The following is a 21,663-nucleotide window of genomic DNA, read 5'->3' as shown; positions in this document are numbered from 1 at the left end:
AATTGAATAAAATATTTTTTGTGTTGTTTACATATTTAAAATGTGTTATTAACTTACAATCAACATGATATTAGGTGGTTGAAACTCGGTTTTCTTCACACACAATCATCCTTAGACGACTTGGACCAAAATACAAGGGAGTGTATGTAAGCAATCAAATACAACAAGGGCCCAAAAGGTAAAGGCAATGATCTTGGATGATGATTGGTGGGCTCGGGTGGATTTTGTATTAGAACTCACTATGCCCATCATGTCTATGGTTTGGTTTGTCGACACTGATGAGCCTTGCTTGGGGGACATCTATGATGCCATGGATTCCAAGCTAGAGAGAGTGAAAATGTAATGTTCTCATTATAAAATAAATCATTTTTATCAAACTATTGTAATGGGCCAATTGATTTAATGTGTCGCTGTCGGCTATCTTTGTGCACCCTCGGTTTTTCTTGACGGTTATTTAAGCATGGCCTATTGGTAGTCATTAGGTATGCAATTTGGATTATTTTCTATGTATTGCGAATTCCTATTGGGATTCTTTGTTGTTTGCAATTTCGGAAGTGAAAGATCTTCCCTATTTGGTTTATTCCAGTTTCGATGGGGTTCAACCCTCACCCTATTCTATCACTTGTAATAGTTCGCTCGGATCTGGCAAATTGGACCATCTTTCGGCAATTATTATCTGCATTCAAGTCTCTATTATTGTCTGGATTTCATCAAAATCTATTTAGTGTATGAATAAGATTGTATTCCGTATTGGGCTCAAATACCTAATCGTGTGGCCTCTTGTCATTTTCCATACTGCTCATCCCTTAATCGTATGGCATTCACCCATAGGTCCACCCATATAATTCAATATTTCTTTGTACGGCTTGTATTTCTACCACTGTACGACCTCATTCACATCCTCCATCACCCCCTGTACCTTCCTTGCTCCCTCATACACTCACCGTATGGCTTGCTATACGACCTACCTGGTCATTACCACCATACGGCCCCTACCAGCCTTGCCTACCATACGCTAATCACCCATTGTGTGGCACAAATTAGACTACCGTACGGCCTCCTTTGGCATCCCATACGGCCTTCTGTGGCCTTTCGTACGGACTTACCTGAGCAACATTCTTGATACTGTGCACCATCTATACTTCACCCGCACAAGTAGACCACACAAAAATCATTTTACTAATTCTTCTGATCTCAGAGGAGGGCAGGAATATTACAATGGTATCAGAGCACTTCGATCCCGCCAGCTTGTGAACAATGAATGAGAGTTTATAGCCAGAAGAGACACCCATTCCATTGATAGAATGGCTATCGAACTGGAACCAACAACTGTTGAATTCATGGCACTACTGAGAGAAGTTGCAAAGAATTAGGCACAGGTCATTGATACTCAACAACTAATGGAAGAGACTCAAAAAATTGGCAGACAACAAAATATTTGGAGAACTAAATGATCACAGCGCGGACTTGGTGTTGGGTAAAACAAACCCTCATCCAACACGCTCTTGACCTTCCATGTTGTCTTTTCAGACACCACACGGAGGGAAACAACCAACCTTTGAAGAGATGCAAGAACAACTGAGAGAAGACTAGAAGAAGACTAGAAGAATGCGAATTTTGAGGAAGATACATCCGACAAAGATTATTTGGATCTCAGAATGAGATATTTGGGAGGCGGAAACCAAGGATATTTTAACGATGATCTCAGAAGAAAGTTGAATAAAGTAAATTTGTCTCCATTTGACGGATCCAGATCCATATTTGCGCAAGATGAAGGCCGATACTTACTTTTAGCTAAATCCTATGCCAAAAGAAACAATCAAAGTTGCGGCGCTGCACTTGGAAGGAGTTGTGCATGAATGGTGCCATCACGACACCATCACACTAGGGCATGATCAAATAACTACTTACATAGAATTCACTGAGAGATTGATAGATTGATTTGATGGTAAAGATTCAGAACTCAATTTCAAAGATTTGGCATAGCTGAGGGAAACTAGATCGGTTAACCAGTACATTGTGGAATTTCAAAAACTCTTCGTGTTGGTCAAAGACGTTTCTAAAAGAAGACGAATAGTGCTCTTCATGGACAAATTGATAGAACCACTAAAAGGTTGGGTAAAAGGATTCAATCCTGCCACCCTGTTGGAGGCTATTAAGAAGGCATAGAGCATGGCATTATCATTGACATCATCCTCTCGAAACTACTCACACCACAAACCGCCAGTGTTCCCAAAGGACAAAGATAATAAACCTCCACCCAGGAAGCCGTCATTGGATGAAGCTACTAGACAGGAACTTCAAAGGAAGAAATTATGTTTCAATTGCAAGAGACCATGGGAGCCTGGCCACAAATGCCTAAAAAAAAGAAAAATACACTACATTGAGGTCATGTCTGATGATGAGGATGAGTAGGAAGAAATGCTTGCTGGAGACAACCAACATCATGACGACATCGGCATGGTTAGTTTGAACCATATGGAAAGAATTGCTGCTTTGGTATGGCACAGAGGAGCTATTGCCCTAGCTAGTAGCCTGAGGTGCATAGTTTTTCGTGTACGGGGTACCCTTCAAGGACAAAGGGTTACGGTGATGCTAGATAGCAGAGCCACTCTAAATTTCATAAACTCATGTTTGGTGAAGCGAAGAGGTCTACCTATGGAGATGCATGCAGGATTTCAGGTCAAGGTTGCTAGAGGGACTCTTGTACCATGCAAGCACCTTGTTCCTCAGCTAAGTATCACAATGGCGAATCGGTGTCCGAGGATTTCTTTTAAGTGGACTTTGATGATATGGAGGCTATTCTAGGCATACAGTGGATGGAGACACTTGATGAATACACTAAGAGTTTCAAACAGAGGGATTTCACTTTCGTTGTCAATGGAAAGAAGGTTGTTCTCTATGGAATGGCAAATGAGGGTCTGAAGGAAGTTTCTGTGCATCGGATGGAGGCAATTTTTTGGCGTGATGACGTTGCTTGGGCCGCATATTATTTTGTTTCAATAGAACCTATAAAAGGACAATGGACACCTCTCTAGGATGACAATCTCCAGAAGATTTTGAGCAACCGCGATAAGTTTTTTATAGACATTCCTACCAGCATATCGCCACATTGAGCATTTGAACATACAATCAAGTTGGAAGGAGCCAAACCGCTCATAACCACACTGTACTGCCATCCCAAGAAGCTCAAAGATGAGATTAAGAAGACAATTCAAGAACTGCTGGAGAAAGGATGGATCTGTCCCAATTCTAGCCCTTTCGTGTCGTCGGTGGTATTGGTTAAAAAGGACGGGATGATGCACATGTGTGTGGACTACCATGCGTTGAATAAAAAACAATAAAGAATAGATATCCCATTCCAAGGATAGATGAGTTGTTGGATGAATTACATGGTGCAGTCTATTTCTCGAAAATAGATCTCCATTCTGGATACCATCAGATTTGCATGAGGGAGGAAGACATAGAAAAGATGGCTTTTTGTTGTCACTAAAGACATTACGAGTTTTTGGTCATGCCCTTCGGATTGACAAATGCACCTGCTACATTTCAATCATGCATGAATCGCATCTTCAACAAACAATTGTGTAAGTACTTATTTGTATTTTTTGATGATTTTATTTATAGCAGGACATGGGAGGAGCACCTGAAGCACCTGTCATGGCAGAACAATCTTTGTTCGCTAAGCAATCAAAGTGTGAATTCGGTATGATAGAAATATTGTACATGGGGCATGTTGTCAGTAAATAGGGAGTTCAAGTTCATCAGGAGAAGATTCAGGCTATCCTTGATTGGCCTCCCCCAAAATCACTCACGGATTTACGAGAATTGTTTGGATTGTGTAGTTATTATCGGAGATTCGTTAAAGGATTCTCTCAGCTCAGCGCACCCTTAACGGATTTGACAAGGAAGGGGTCTTTCTAGTGGAATGAAAAAGCACAATTCACTTTTGATAAGCTGAAAGAGGCAATGAACACTTGTCTTGTATTGGCATTACCTGATTTCACTCTACCGTTGCATCCAGAGAAGGCATTGGCATAGTACTGATGCAAGATAGACACCCCATACGTTGAGAGCAGGAAGCTTATGCAGATAGAACGCCTATATTCCATCTACGACAAAGAGATGTTGGCCATCATACATGCTCTAACCAAGTTCCGACAGTATCTGGAAGGTGCTAGGTTTGTCGTCCATATGGATCACAACAGTTTGAAAAATTTTCTAGAGCAATGGGACTTGAATGAGAGGCAACAAAAATGGGTAAACAAGGTTTAGGCTTTTGATTTTGACATTGAATATGTGAAAGGGAAGAACAATGTGGTTGTAGATGCCTTGTCCAAGAAACTCGCCATCTGCTCACTAAACCAGATTTCAACCAATTGGAAGGCACATCTATTGGTAGAATACTCTAAAAACACATTTTCTTGGGAGCTAATGGATGGACACATAGGATGATAGGTACAGAGTGGTGGATGACATCATCTACTATAAGAATGAGATATTTTTAGTACCGAAATCCAAATTGAAGTAGAAAATCTTGAAGGAAGTACACGACTCACCCTTGGCAGGACACTCGGGTTTCCTCAAAACTTACAGAAGTCTTCGAGAAAGGTTTTCATGGAAAGGACTAAAAGGGGACATGTTGCAATATGTAAGAAAGTGTGCGGTCTACCAGCAGAACAAATCTGAATATACTCTACTTGTCGAGTTACTGCAACCTCTGCCAATTCTAGAAAATAAGTGGGAAAGTATATCGATGGATTTCATAACAGGGCTTCTCGAGGTGAACAGAAAGGATTGTATTTTCGTGGTGATTGACAGATTGACAAAGTACACACATTTCTTCGCCATCCTCTCAGATCTTCAGGCTGCACAAGTTGCTGAGCTGGTTTTTAGAGAAGTCTTTCGTCTGCATAGATTACCTCAAAACATTGTCAGTGATTAGGATGGGCGATTCATTAGTATCTTCGAGACATAACTGTTTCGGATGGCAAGGACAATTGTCACTAAGTACTAGTTACCACTTGTAGATAGACAAACAAACAAAGATTGTGAACAAATGGCTTTAAGGTTACTTTTATAACAACATTTTGGCACAACAACAAGCATGGGTCAAATGGATACATCTAGGGGAATATTGCTACAATATCATGTACCACATGTCCATTGGAATGGTCCCATTCAAAGCTCTGTACAGGTACGAACCCCTTTTCTTCATCGACATAGTTCTGGGTGATAGCCGTGCACCAAGGGCGAGGGATTGGCTTCAGGAGGGATAGGACATATTGAGATGCTTGAAGGAAAACCTACAATGGGCACAAAATCAACAAAAGATGTACGCTGATAAACATAGATTGGAGAGGAGTTTCGAAGTAAGGGATTTGGCCTATCTTTGACTCCAGCCATATTGACAAATCTCATTGAAGGAAAAGGGAAAAGAAAAATTGAAACCACGATTTTATGGCCCCTATCATGTAGTTCGTTGTCGTTGTGAAGTTGTGTATGAGCTAGAACTTTTGGAGTGAAGTTGTATTCATAACGTCTTCCATGTTTCATGCCTGAAGAAGGACATAGGACAGAACTTCACAGTAGCCACAGACCTTCCACCACTAAATGAAGAAGGAAAGCTCATATTGGAACCAACCAAGATCATCAAAGTACGTGAGAAGACTCTGTGGAACTGCACAGTGAAGGAATATCTGGTGCGTTGAAAACACTTGCCATTGGACGACACGACGTGGGAGGGCGAGCACATTCTCCAACACCTGGCATTGCATTTTCTTGAGGTCAAGCAAAATTTGGGATGAGAGGATTGTAATGTTCCCATTATAAAATAAATCATTTTTAGCAAACTATTGTAATGGGCCGATTGAATTAATGTATCTTAGACCCATTTTTATTTTTGTTTCCATAGTTTGTGTCACTGTCGGCTATCTTTGTACACCCTCAAAAAGTTTTCCCTGACGGGTATTTAAGCATGACTTATAGGTAGTCATTAGGTATGCAATTTGGATTATTTTCTTTGTACCACGAATTCTTGTTGGGATTCTCTATTGTTTGCCATTTCGAAAGTGAAAGATCTTTCCTATTTGGCTTATTCCGGTTTTGGTGGGATTCAACCCTCACCCTATTCTGTTACTTGTAATACTTCGCTCGGATCTGGCAAATTGGAGCAACATCTTTCGGCAATTATTATTCGCATTCAAGTCTCTGTTATTGTCTTGATTTCATCAAAATCTATTGTGTTAGTGTATAAACAAGATTGTATTCCGTATTGGGCTCAGCTACCTAACCATGTGGACTCTTGTCATTTTCTGTATTGCTCATCCCTTGACCGTACAGCCTTCACCCATCTGTCCACCCATATCATTCAATATTTCTTTGTATGGCTTGTGTTTATACCACCGTACGGCCTCATTCACATCCTCCATCACCTCCTGTACCTTCCTTTCTCCCTCATACACTCACCGTACGGCTTGCTGTACATCCCACCTGGTCAGTACCACTGTACGACTATTCCTTCCAACGTATGACCCTCTCTTTTAGTATACCATATGGCCCCTACCAGCCTTACCTACCGTATGCCGATTACCCATCGTGTGGCACAAATCAGACTACCGTACAACATCCTTTGGCATCCCATATGACCTCCTATGGCCTTCTGTATGGACTTACCTGAGAAACATTCTTGATATTGTGCGCCATCTGTACTTCACCCGCACAAGTAGACCACACAAATCATTTTATTAATTCTTTTGATCTTAGAGGAGGACTGGAACATTACAGAAAATGGTAAGTTTAAATTTTTATACAATACTCTAACCTTGTTTATTGAGAGATTTTAAATTTTAATCTTTTAAATTTTCATAAACATTACATCAAGATAACTTACATGAACATCATTGACATCCTAGGTCATTCATAGGAGAGAGCATGATACTAAGGACACATTGTACAAAAGGGTGGAGTCAATTGTTCTTCATCGCTAGAACAAGATGACTACACCTATGGCATATGCATTATATTCTAGGTATTATAGTGCTGAGATACTTTCTATTCCTATTATAGTGCCACCATACAGAGATCCTGAGGTTGTTAGGGGGTATAAGAAGGCATTCGATGGGCTTTTTAGTGATCTTGAGGTGGCATCAAATGTTAGGAGAGAGTTTGCAGAATTTGTCTCATAAAAAATGCAAACCCTGATGCAATTAATGACCAAAGTGGAATGGATGGTATTAGATAGTGGTATCTACATAGGCAAGACTATATATACCTCTAACCTCTTGTCATTAAGATCCTATCACAAGTATGTTGCTAATTTTTTATTTTTATTTTTCTATGGCCACTTACTGTGTAAAATCAGCACTCTTATTTCTACTGTACTACAATATCTAATTTAATTTTTTTTTGGTTCTCTCTAGGTTGTGAGATATTTCGCTGAGCGGAATTAAAGTACATGCTCCTTTATCCACTCAGTGAAGTGTAACTAGTTGAGTTCCAAGAAAGTAGAGGAGATGGTATATATTCACAACAACTAACATCTCTTATCACGCAAGGATCCAAAATACAAGAGGGGGGCAAAGAAGTTGTGGGATGTAGCATGTGAGTCTAGTGACTTGGATATGACCATCTAGGATCTAGCTAGAGCTATCTTGCTAGATGTTGGCGAGAATGTTGATGATATAGCAATAGCTAGGGCTAGTGGATCCGGTTTGGGTTTCAATGATGAGGATCTAGATTTAGTTGCAACTGGGGATGAAGCCATTGGTCCCTCTTTTTTCGATGACCCATTTGACTCTTGAAAGGCATTGATACTATGATAAACTATTAAATGTTTGCCATTACGATTTTCATTTATCATAATGTTTCAAAAATTATTATTTGATGAACTAGTCTATGTTTTGAAATTTCATTTTGCAATGTACTAATTTAATGTATGATTTTCTTTACAATTGTAAATAGATCAATGAGCAAGTATTTAATGTTTATCTTTGACCTTTGGCATCGATCAATGATCAAACAACATATGTTCAGACTATGATGAGTATGAAATGACTTAGATTTGCAATTATGCACGTTTCTCTTTTTTCTATGTATATACTTAGTTACCAATTGCAATGTGGATCCGTGAGTGGATGCCAGAGTGGGATTTCTTTGGAGGATTTAGATGTGTTTGGATATATATATATATATAATGTAATGTTTCATTGGCAGTTTCTCCTCCTGAATATTGGTCTGTTAGTGTACAGATCCAATTCTAGTGATTGTCTAGCAACCTAACCAAATGACCGTACGATGCATGAGGGTAGGTATCTAGTTGTTTGTATGGTGTCTGTGACAAGTGGTGACCATACTATTTATGGGGGGAAATGGATCAGATTGGCTGTACCGTATACATGGTCATATGGTGATGTGGTTAATACAGCTTGGTTGTACGATATGGAGATAGGTGGACAGTCCGTTTGGTATGATGGCTGTACAGAATACTAGTTGTATGGTAGGAGAGTGAAGGTCCAAATGCCGTACGATGATGGAATAGGGTTTGTGCGATGATGAGGAGACAATACAGAGTGAAGACCAAGTTGAGAGGTGGATGGTGTGTAGAGGGGAAAAAGTCTAGTAATGCAGCTATAAACTTTAAGACCCAAATTCATCAGATAAAGACAAACAATAATGGAGACAGAACATGTATAATCTTCAATTAATATTTACCACAAGATAGTGCTTCAATTTTCCAGATCCAAGCAAAGTATTACAAGCGATAGAATAGGGTGAGGGTTGAATCCCACTGAAACTAGAATAGCCAAGTAGGGAAGATCTTTCACTTCCAAAATGGTGAACAATCCAGAACTCCAACATGAATTCATAGTACAAAGAAATAATCCAAATGCATACCTATGACTACCTACAAGCCATGCTTAAATGCTTGTCGGGAGAAACCTTTCCGAAGGTGTACAAAGATAACTGACAACACTTACCAATGGAAACTAAAACAAAAATGGGTCTGAGATATACTAAATCAATCGGCCCATTAACAAAAGTTTGATTAATAATTTATTTTATGACGGGGATATTATAGTCCTCTTGTCCCAAATTTTTCTTGCCCTCAAGTAAATGCAATGCCAGATGCTGTAGCATGTGCTCACCTTTCCACATCACGTCATCCAATGGCAAGTGTCTCTAGCATACCAAATATTCCTTTATTGTATGGTTTTGTAGGGTCTTCTCACGTATTTCGATGATCTCAGTCGTTTCCAATATGAGTTTTCCTTTTTCATTAAGCGACGAAAGGTCTGTAGCTACCGTGATGTTTCGTCCCACAACTTTCTTAAGGTAGGAGACATGAAAATGTTATGAATACGGCTCCCCTCTAGAAGTTCCAGCTCATAGGCGGCTTCACCGATGTGGTGAACTACATGATAAGGGCCATAAAATCATGGCTTCAGTTTTTTTCTCCTTTTCCATCAATGAGGACTGCTAGTACGTCTGAAGTTTGAGATAGACCAAGTTGCCTATTGTGAAACTTCTCTCGATTTGGTGTCTATCGGCGTACATCTTTTGTTGATTTTGTGCCCATTGTAAGTTTTCCTTCAAGCATCTCAAGATGTCTTGTCCCTCCTGAAGCCAGTCCCTCACCTTTGGTGCACGACTATTACCCAGTATTGTGTCAATGAATGAAAGGGGTTCATACCCATATAGTGCTTTGAAGGGTGCCAATTTGATGGATATGTGGTAGGTGTTATTGTAACACTATTCCCTGAGGTGCATCCATTTGACCCATGCTCATTGTTGTGTCGAAACATAGTTTCAAAGGCAACCTTCTAGCCACTTGTTCACAATCTCCGTCTATCTATCTATTTGAGGGTGGTAACTAGGACTTGGCAACAATTCTGTTCCTGCCTACCGAAACAGTTCTGTCTAGAAGATACTGATTCATCATCCATCCCAATCACTAACAATGTTTTAGGGTAACCCATGTAGATGAAAGACTTCTCTGAAAAATAGATCGGCTACCCGTGCGACTTGAAATCCGAGAGGATGGCGAATAAATGTGCATACTTCATTAGTCTGTCAACTACCATGAAGGTACAATCCTTCTTGTTCACCTTAGGGAGTCCAGTAATGAAGTCCATTGAGATACTTTCCCACTTCTATTCTGGTATAGGCAAAGGTTGCAGTAACTCGGCGAGTAGAGTACATTTGAATTTTTTTTGCTAGTAGACCACACACTCTCTTACATACTGCAATACATCTCCTTTAAGACCTTTCCATGAAAACCTCTCCCTGAGTTGTCTGTAAGTTTTGAGGAAGTTTCCAAGGGTGAGTCATGTACCTCCTTCAAGATTTTCTACTTTAGCTTGGATTCAGGCACTAAGTATATCCAATCCTTATAGCAAATGATGTCATTCACCACTTTGTACCGATCATCCTAAGTGTTGTCATCCATTAGCTTAGAGGCAAATGTATTTTTGGAATATTCCATCAACAAATGTGCTTTCCTGTCAGCTTAAATCTGAGTTAGTAAGCAGATAGCGGGTTTCCTGGACAAAGCATCTACAATGACATTAATCTTTCCCTTCACATATTCAATGTCAAAATTAAAAGCTTGAACCTTGCTTACCCATTTTTGTTGTCTTTCGTTCAAGTCCAGTTGCTCCAGAAAATATCTCAAGCTATTATGATTAGTACGGATGACAAACTTTGCACCCACCAGATGTTGTCAGGAATTGATTAGTACATAAACAATGGCCAACATCTCTATCATAAATTGAATATAGATGTTGTGCTTGTGTAATTTTTTGACTCTTGTAGGCTATGGGGTGTCGATCTTGCATCAGCACCACGTCAATGCCCTCTCCGGATGCGTCACACTCCAGAATGAATGGTTGAGTGAAGTCAGGTAAAGTGAGTATTGGACAAGTGCTCATTGCTTCTTTTGTAATGTCCCCCATTTAGCAGGTTTCTGAAGTATGGTTTTGTTAGCTCGTCATCGCGACCCTCGTGAGTTGACGTTTGGATTTGGGGGTCTTGTCGGGATATTGCTATTTTTAGCCTTACTATTTTTAGTAAGTCACTTTTGGACAGTTACTATTTTGGGCGTGTAGTTCAGGTAGGATGATCGGTTGGTTTCGTTACGTGATCTCTCGATGAAATATTATTGAAGTTATATTTATTTCAAGGATTGTGGTTTAATGATTATTTATGATACATTTTATTATCATTATGTTTTATAATATAAAGTGTTATGACTTTTTATTATAAAAGTTGCTTTTAAGTGAAAAGTGTGAGTGTGAAGCTAAGTGGCTCAAATTTGGATCATAAATATGGCTTGTGGAGAATGAGGGATCATCTTGATTATTATATTTTTCTTGCTCATATCTTTTGGCTGAGGGCTTGAGGTAATTCTGAGATCTTCATCGACAATTGTGCTGAGGTAAATGATTGTCAAATTCTCCTACTGTGGCTTGGAGATCTTGGTTGAGATTCAATCCTGAATTGTGGAGGTTAATGTTATTTTCTTAGTATCTATATTTATTTTATACTAAACGAATTGACATTGGAACGTCTGAATATCTAGAAATTCTGGCAGCCAAGGTTGGAGACAAGGGTGAACTCAACAAAAAGTTTGGTCGGCAACAAAAAGGAAGCCACACATTGCTTCCAGACCTACAATTAAGTCAGGATGGCTATTGAGGAGCCACCGTAGCGTTGCTGGGTTTGTGTTTTATACTGCCAGCCTATGAGACAGGTGTTTGGAGGCATGTAACAACATTAATTTCCTTGCATGTGATCTTTCACTTGACATCTTATGAAGTTTGAGGCCAGACATAGGAAAATCTACAATCTACGGTTGGGTGTTGTCATCAAGGGAATATCGTGAGTAGAAGGTTGTCAATTTGAAGGCACAACTTGAAGAAGTAATATTAATTTAGGTGCCAATTAAGTAAAGTGCATTTCTGATTTATGATTTCCAAATAAATTATAGAGAAAATCCATTCAAGCTATAATCTGATTTTAATTCTTGAAGTGCTGGATTTATTTATACTTGGTGAAAATTCAAAAAAATTAGAAAACTTTAAAATTGCACAAAACATTGAATTGTGAATCAAAATCAAGTTGGAAGCCAATTAGAGTATTTACTTCTTTCAACTTATCAAAAGTGCATTGCACCTTTTCATTCCATTGGAAGGAACCCTTTTTTGTCAGATCTGTTAATGGTGTGTTGAGTTGAGAGAATCCTTTTACAAACCTTTCATAATAACTGCATAGTCCAAAAAAACCTTGCAACTCAGAAAGTGATTTTTTTTTGGGGGGGGAGGGGGCAATCAAGGATAGCCTGAATCTTATCTTGATGAATATGTACTCCATATTTGCTGACAACGTGCCCTAGGTACAATATTTCTGTCATACTGAATTCACACACGTATCGCTTGGCGAACAAAGACTGATCCTTCATGATCCTTAGGACTTCCTCTAGATGCTTCAAATGCTCTTCCCATGTCTTGCTATAAATAAGGACATCATCAAAGAATATTAGTAAGTACTTATGCTGTTGTTTGTTGAAGATGCGAGTCATGCATGACTGGAATGTAGTAGGTGCATTTGTTAATCCAAACGGCATGACTAGGAACTCATAATGCCCATAGTGACAACGAAAGGCTGTTTTCTCCACATCTTCTTCCCTCATGCGGACCTGATGATATTCGGAACAAAGATCTATTTTTGAACAATAAACCGCGCCATGTAATTCATCCAACAACTCATTGATCCTTGGAATAGGATAGCTATTTTTTACCATCTTTTTGTTCAATACACGGTAGTCTACACATGCACATCGTCTTGTCCTTTTTAACCAATACCATTGATGATGCAGAAGGACTAGAACTGGGACGGATCCATCCTTTATCAAGTAGTTCCTGAATCGTCTTTTCGATCTCATCTTTGAATTTCTTGGGATGGTGGTAGGGTGTGGTTATGATTGGTTTGGCGCTTTCTTGCAATTTGATAGTATGTTCAAACCCCCAATGGGGAGGTATGCCTTGAGGAATGTCCATAAAAACTCCATCATGAGCACTCAAGATATTTTGATAGATTGTCATCCTGGGGAGGTGTCTGTTGCCCTTATATGGGTTTTGTTGAAACAAAACAATGTGCAACCCAAGCAATGTCATCATGGCGAAAGGTTGCTTCCATCCGATGTATTGAAACTTCTTTCAGTCCCTCATTGGCCATTCTGTGGAGAACAACCTTTGACAACAGAAGTGAAGTCCATTCATTTGAAGCTTTGTGTGTATTCATCAATTGTCTCCATCCACTATATGTCCAGAATAACCTCCATATCATCTAGGTCCACTATGAAGAAATCCTCTGTCACCATGTGGTTAGCCATGGTAATACTTAGTTGGGGAACAAGGTGTGTATAGGGCAGAAGGGTCCCTCCAGCAACCTTGACCTAGAATCTTGCATGTGTCTCAGTAGGTAGACCTCTTCGTTTCACCAGAGATGAGTTTATGAAGTTTAGAGTGGCTCCGCTATCGAGCATCACCATAACCCTCTGTCCTTGAAAGGTTCCCCATACATGAAACACCATACACCTCAGTCTCCCAGCTAGGGTGATAGTTACTCCGTGTTGTACCAATATTGCAATTCTTTTTGTACGGTTCAAACTAACCATTTTGGTGTCTTCGTGGGGTTGGTTGTTTTCAAAGGGTATATCTTCTTGTTCGTTCTCATCATCAAACTTGACTTCAATGTAGTGAATTTTTCCTTTCCCAAGGCATCTGTGCCCAAGTTCCCATGGTCCTTTGCAGTTGAAACATAGTTTCTTCCTTCAGAGCTTCTGTTTGGTAGCTTTGTCCAACGATGGCTTCTTCAGCAGAGGTTTATTATCTTTGTCCCTTGGAAATACCGGCAGTTGGAATGTGAGTACCCTCAAGAGGATGACGTCGATGCCTTCTTGATGGCCTTCGATAGGGTGGTAGGATTGAACCCTTTTATGCAACCCTTCAGTGGTTTTGTTAGCCCATCCATAAAAAATACTATCTACCTTCTTTTGGAAATGTCTGTGACCAAAATAGAGAGTTTTTGAAATTTTGTAATGTATTGGTCAATCGATTTAGTTTGCTTTAGTTGTGCCAATTCTTTGAAAATAACTTCTGGATCTTTACCATCAAATCAATCTATCAATCTCTTAGTGAATTTCGCATAGGTATTTATTTGGTCATGCCCCAGTGTGATGGTGTTGTGATGCCACCATTCATGCGCTACTCCCTCCAAGTGTAATGCCGCAAATTTAATTGCTTCTTCTGGCATTGGATTAAGTTGGAAGTATCAACCTTCATTACCCATGCTTGCACAAATATGGATCCGGATCTGTCAAATGGAGACAAATTTACTTTACTCAACTTCTTTCTGAGATCATCGTTAAAATATCCTCAGTTTCCACCTCTTGAATATCTCATTCTCAGATTTGCATAGTCTTTGTAAGATATATCTTCCTCAAAGTTCGCATTCTTCTAGTCTTCTCTCAACTATTCTTGAACTTCCTCAAAGGTTGACTGCTTCCATCTGTGTGGTGCCTCTATCCCTAGGGGAAAAGACGATATGAAAGGTCGTGAGTGTGCTGAATGAGAGTTTGCTTTATCCGACATCGAGTCCGTGCTGTAACCATTCTATCCACCGAATACTTTATTGTCTGTCGATTTCTTCAGAATTTCTTCCATGAGTTGCTGAGTATCATTGATATGTGCCTAATTCCTCACAAAAAGTTCTCTTAGCAACACTACGAGTTTGGCAGCTGTGGGTTTTGGTTCTGTTGCCACTCTATCAACCAAATGGAATCTTCTTCTCTTTTAGCTATAAATTCTCATTCACTGTCCACAAGCTAGCAGGACTGAGGCTCTGATACCACTATAATGTTTTGTTGGCAGTTTCTCCTCCCGAATATTGATATGTTAGTGTATGGATCCAGATCTAGTGATTGTTTAGCAACCTAACCAAATGACTGTACGGTGCACAGGGGTAGGTATCTAGTTGTCTGTATGGTGTCTGTGACAAGTGGTGACCGTACTGTTTGTGGGGGAAATGGATCGGACTGGCCATACGGTGATGTGGTTAATACAGTCTAGTTTTACGGTATATTGGCCGTACGGTATGGAGTAAGGTGGGCAGTCTGTATGGTATAATGGCCGTATAGAATACTAGCAGTATGGTAGGAGAATGAAGGTCCAAATGTCGTACGATGATGGTATAGGGTCTGTGTAGTGATGAGGAGAGGGTACGGAGTGAGTGAAGACCAAGTTGAGAGGCGAATGGTGTGTGGAGGGGAAAATGTCCAGTAATGGAGCTATAAACTTAAAGACCCAAATTCATTAGATAAAACCAAACAATAATGGAGATAGAACATGTATAATCTTCGATTAACATTTGGCACAAGATAGTGCTTCGATTTGCTAGATCCGAGCAAAGTATTACAGGTGATGAAATAGGGTGAGGGTTGAATCCCACCGAAACTAGAATAGCCAAGTAGGGAAGATCTTTCACTTCCGAAATGGCGAACAATCTAGAACTCCAACACAAATTCACTATACAAAGAAATAATCCAAATTGCATACCTACGACTACCTACAAGCCGTGCTGAAATACTCGTCGGGAGAAACCTTTCCGAGGGTGTACAAAAATAGCCGATGACAACTCTTACCAATGGAAACTAAAACAAAAATGGGTCTGAGATATACTAAATCAATTAGCCCATTAATGAAAGTTTGATCAATAATTTATTTGATGATGGGGATATTACATATTACTAAATATTACATATTTAAATATTATCTATATAATATAATATTGCTAAATAATATTATATTATAATATTGCTAGACATTATATATGTAATATTAAAAAAGATTGTATACATATAAAAATGCTATCTATATAATATAATATTGTTAAATATTATTAATATTTTGTAAATTTTATATGTGAAATTTTATTTCCCACTCAAAAGGCTATAATTTTGTGACACCCACTGTTTGCATCCACCACAAGGCCCATGGGAGGAAACACTCTACACACTACACCCATAGGTGAGGTGGACTCCACAAAGGAGCCTCAGCCATGGTCCTCCAAAGTAGAACCCTTTCCTCTCGCAGAAGGCAAAACAACAAATGGGTCAACACTACAGGCACATAAGTAATTACCAAAACAGCAGATGGGTCAACACAACAAATGCATAAGTAATTATCAAAATAGAAGATGGGTCAATGCAACAAAATCTGTGAGGAAATTATGCACCTATGGTGGTCAACACAACAGATGCATCTGGCCAACATCCAGAGGCATCCTCTCCAAAATCCATCTCCTTTTGTATCCGCTTCCACCTTTGCTCACAAGAGGCATGAATTGGTATTTGAGTACACACACATGCACACACTAACTCCCCACAAACCCAAATGGATTTTTTGTTTTCCCAAACCACCAAACCCAAATCCGAATCCGAATCCAAATCCAAATCCAAATACATCTGCAAACTTGAACTGGCAACTTAGCCTATACCATTTTCCTTGTTCATATGATGGTGGTGTTATATTCTCCATGGTTTTTGATTTATCAAATCATCGTGTTCATGCATTTTCTCCTTGATCTCCATTGTGGCATGGTTCATGGCTAAGATTACCTAGTTGTCATGATGATTACTTCTCAGATGTGTCAAGAATTCTCTTGTACGTTGTCAAAAAATTTGTGCTGTATGTGTGCCGTTTTTCTGTCTTCAGTCACCATTCATATTCTTAGTATGGTTAATGTTTTACATCTGACTTTTAGTTCATGGTCTATTTGTTGGTGGCCTAATACCATTCAACAAAAGTTTGAATAAGTTATTGGTTATGAATAACAGATGTTGTCAGTTATGTAAAGTTACCCTTCATGGTTTTATGGCTGTACACCTTCAGCCTTCACATTTTAATTCTTCTTCTCTGTATGGTCATTTTATTGTTCATTTGTCGGTGGAGTATCAGTGAAGTGATCGGATTTCTTTTGTTTCGGCCAGGCAGTCTTTTTTTTTTTTTTTTTGGAGTTTCAGAATTACTCTCGACAGTAGTTTTCTTTATTATATTCTGATATATAGATTTGTATTAGCAGCAGAGTTATTTGATCATTATCTATAGTTTGTGACAATATATATTGTGAGTCTTATAGTTTTTGTATGGTTGTGCAAAGTCTACTGTGGCTTATGCATTTCAGTCTCAGTTTGTGAAGCTTAATGTGTTGTGAGCATATTTGTCATTATCTCTCACATATATGATCATCAAGTATTGACGATTCATTACTAAGGATAAAGATTTTTTAATTAGTTTGAAGATCTCAATAAAGAGCATTATTTGGTGGGCTGGGTCGTTAACCTTGCTGAGGATGGTTTTTCCCAGGATAATTGTATAGTTTTGCGAGATTGTACTGCATTTATATTGCCCTATTTGTTTCTCCTTATTTCTGGTTCTAAATTTAACACGTTTTCTCAACCAGTTTTGACTTTATCTAATATTTAATGAGTTAGGGATTGTTGTTTGGAAACTAAGCAAATATTTAGAGGATTTTCATTTATCCTATTGCACATTGACATGTTGAATGCATAATAAAGTTTGTTTGATATTTTGAATGTCAATAATCAAATTAGTAAATATATATTTTTAATATCTCACCACTCTTTTATGAAGAAAATGCAGAAATTGATTATGGCTATTTTTGTTGGTTGAACAGATTTGGTCTCTGCTGCACTGATAGTATCGTCTTTGGCATCTCTCATTCAGATACTGCAGTTCAAGATTCCATTTACTTCTTATGTACTAGGTTATTCTCTTCTTTGCTTTCTTCCCTTTCATATACCACTAATTATTAAAATGAAATAGAAAAATTCATACTCTTGCACAGTTATGCATGATGTGGAAAGGAGTAAGGTGCCTGTGTGGAAGATCATCAAGTAAAATTTAAGGAGAAAATGATAGAAGACAAGGCTTTATGAATCAAAAGCATGATATATGTAAAATGTACAATGTCAGAATTTGTGGTTTTGCAAAGCACATGTACCATGCATTGGCGTGTATTTATATACAAAGATTTGCAGATATACAAACATAGACATACACACATGGATGCTCATGTAATTGATGCATAATTTTATTTACCACACACGTGTGTACTCTATTTTATTATGTGCAATTAATGAATAAATTCTGATTTATTTTAGAAACTTCTATGATAATTTGTTAGCATTTGAAGCTGGTTTTGGTTCAGTTCCAACCCAGGCTGTATATTTCGCTTGGGATAAACCTTGGGTGGAACTGGATGAATGTGGGGAGAACTTGCAAAATTCCAACAAAGAAAAGTGATTTAAAAATAAAGCAAAGAGCCCTAAATAATGCAAAAGAAAGGATAAGTTCCTAACAACACAAAACCAAACCATAAATAATTTTCATTTAGGGTAATTATTTTTTTGTTTCTCTAAGTTCAAAAGAAAAAAATTCTTTCAAGCTCCATAAGAATTTTTAAAAGAAAACTAAAACTTATTGTTGTTTTTAACTTATTCATTGTTTGACAGGTAATGAAAGTGCACTATTATGTTATTGCATTTTTTCTGAAATTTGTTTATTTTGAAACATGTAGATTTAGGTATAGACTAGAATGGTCGGGGGTCTAGCTTTGTGGGCCAATAGTTGTGTAGCTTTTAAGTTGACCAGTTTTCATTGATTTTGCAACATACGATGATGATTAAGTAGCTTGTTGGAGGCAGAGATAATTATTAGGACTAAAAGTAATGCTAGAACGAGTGTAGGAGCTCCTATATTTGGGGGAAAACCCACTTGTGTGCATTTTCTGACCAAGAAAACAGAACTTGTGCTGGTATGCGTTAAAACAGGTGCCAAAGGGATTTTTCTTTATGTAGAAAAAAGAGAGAGAAAGTAGAAAAAAATCTAGGTCAAAGTCACATCCTTTAGCCAAGAAAGAATCATGTAAGCCATGAACTTGGTCATCACCAATTACTCCAGTCTCCAACAGTGGCTTCCATATATCTATTTCTCGCAACATCATCTCTAGAAGAAGATATTAACCCATCTCTTTCCAACAAGAGAAGTAAGGTTGCAAGAGAAAGGGCGTATTTGAATGAGGAGATGACAATGCTGACGAGCACATTGAATCCGTTGGTTATTTTGGACATTTCAATTTCTCTCAGTGCAAAGTTTGGATTGAGAGTTCAACTTGAAGTCCTAGGATGAAAAACCCAGAAGTTTGTGGCTTTGGAGATGAAAGATTTTTTGCTAGCCAAAGCAATGGTGGATTCACTCAGAATGCACAGTTGAGTGTAATGATGGAACAATTTATTAGAGATTTGTAGGTAAATAGAAGATTGTTTTTCTTTGATTTCTATAGGTGAAAGTATTCATTGACCAATTACTAGGGATGCTATCCATAAGGGAAAATTAGATGAAGAGAATGGGAGGCCATAGGGTAAGGGTTTCTGAAAGTATGATTGTATTTTGTTGGGCATGAAATTTACCATTCCAAAGTGGGATGAGAGACATCCTTTTATCTGGGCGCTTGCACATAACTGGTAGGCATTGTGTTTTGGACAGATTTGTGGCATTCTGAGAGTTTCTATGCTGTTCGCCACCATTCCCACATGTGATGTGAGGATTGCAAGGTGACTATCAGAAGACTTAGAGTGGCCGAGGTATCTTGTGAGCTGTTCATGTTGCTGGCACAAACTTTGGGAGGTTGCAAATAAGCTCAGGTGTAATGTTGAGTTTGGAATTAGTCTAGTAAATCAAATGTGAGACAACCTACCGTAGCTGCACATTGGGAGTTGGCGTTTATATTCCAAAGTGGTTAGGAAATAATATAAACTACCGTCTGTACTTTGCTTCTCAGAACAACAAACTGTAATATTCAACTTTCTTTATTGCTAGTCATTTTCAATGCTTGGCAACTGTTTTGATATGTGTTTCCATAGAACAATGAATTTTGAAATGAGTATGGGGGATGAATTTACGCTCTAAAGCTCTATGATGAAACCATCTAGGCAGTAGCAAACATAAATTTCTGAATAGAAACTTTATAAAGTTATGCAAATTTTGGTAAAGAGAGTTGGGACAAAATATTTCAACTTACGACTTCATCTAGTCACTGTTGGACAGATATGCATGTCTGATCCCTTGGGACACATCTCCCATATTGGAGGCGTCTCAAAATATAGGAAATTAACATATGATTAGTTGTTTGGTGATATTGATATTTTCAAATTTAATTTAAAAAATCAATAAATTATATAAAAAATGATATCTCTAAGTCTGTACTAGTCTACTGTACCAGTACCAAAGCAGGTATCGGGCAAGCTTGCATCTAGTCAATCAAAAGGAATAGGTTTAGCTCTTAATGATCGGAGAATGTGATGATTGGACATTTGCAACTCCAAAATTAACAAGCTCTTGAGAATCATCAGACTCCAATTGCATGTTCGGATATTGATTTCAAAGGTGCCACATAGGTCAATGAGGAGTAGGCGCAAGAGCTATTGGTTGGAGCTCCATGGATGAGGCAGTTCCTCATAGTGGAAGTGACGTAGATTAAGGTTCAAATTTTTATAGTGTTCACAAATGTTGATCTTAGGAATAGCACATGGTTTCTCTGTTTTTGTCATTTTGTAGTTGAACTTTCATCCTTCACACATTTTACTGTAAGTTCTATAAATATATATATGCACATTGTTAATGAAAGCAATTAAATTTTGTTATTTTGTTTGTCAACACTCATGTAAATTTTTAATTCAACTCTAATGTTATGGATTAGGCTCTATAACGTATATTGATGAATGCTTTATCAATGGTATTATGCAATCTTTGAAATTTCTTAATTTTTTATTTTTTCCCTCTTTTTTAAAAAATATCCCTCAAAACCAGGCCTCCAAAGATCTTTCATGGAAAAGTGCCTTCCCATCCACTGCCATATTTATCTGAGAAACTTGGTGTAACATAGATGTGAAGTCTGTTGTCAAAGTGTTGATTTCTTTAGCATCTGAGACACCTCTTTTGGATTTTAAACTTAATTTTCCTGTAGCACTGATAATATGTCTATTGAGGAGTGATATATGAAAGAAATCCATATTTGAATCACCCTTTAGGACCCATTAATTTTTTCTGTCTCCAGAAATGACTATGGGAGATGGTGACTTGGAGAATTGCTATTTCCCTAGTCATGGTAGCATTGAAACCTTATTTTAAGATCTTTTTTTTATTTGCTACCAGCTCATTATGGGCCTTCTTGGATTGATTAAAAGGTACATGTTATGACTTTATGTGATCCTTCATAAATATTTGTGGAAAATGATTCTACTGTGCTCTGCTTGTTTTCATTGGAGAACAGGCAATAGAAAAGGATAAATTTTGTTTACCTAATTTCACATTTATTTTCATTTGTTTTACTACAAAGAACTAAGCCATTTTGAATCATTTATTTGCACTTGCAGGATCAGGGTTGCTCTCTGTGATGGGTATTACTTTTGCAGTTGTGCCAATTGGTAATTATTCTATAAGATAGATTTTCTTTTCATTAGTAGGAAGGTTTTGTGTTGTGCCAATTGGTAATTATTCTATGAGATTGTCTTTTCATTGGTGG

General features: G+C 38.2%; 1 protein-coding gene across 1 annotated transcript in view; it reads left to right on the top strand.

Moving 5' to 3' along the window:
* The window catches only part of LOC149558431 (uric acid-xanthine permease-like), a 312,658-nt gene that overhangs the window by 45,655 nt on the left and 245,340 nt on the right, over positions 1-21,663 (top strand). Inside the window, exons 4-5 of the mRNA XM_089832678.1 lie at positions 17,755-17,844; positions 21,515-21,565. Coding sequence (XP_089688804.1) covers positions 17,755-17,844; positions 21,515-21,565 — 141 coding nt within the window. The remainder of the gene's footprint in view (positions 1-17,754; positions 17,845-21,514; positions 21,566-21,663) is intronic.

This window comes from Cupressus sempervirens, chromosome 5 (genome assembly GCF_028749045.1).
Source record: "Cupressus sempervirens isolate cs-2001-9-10 chromosome 5, ASM2874904v1, whole genome shotgun sequence".
Lineage (NCBI taxonomy): Eukaryota > Viridiplantae > Streptophyta > Pinopsida > Cupressales > Cupressaceae > Cupressus > Cupressus sempervirens.
Note: the sequence above shows the minus strand (reverse complement) of the source record. Positions and strands in the feature narration are given on the sequence as shown.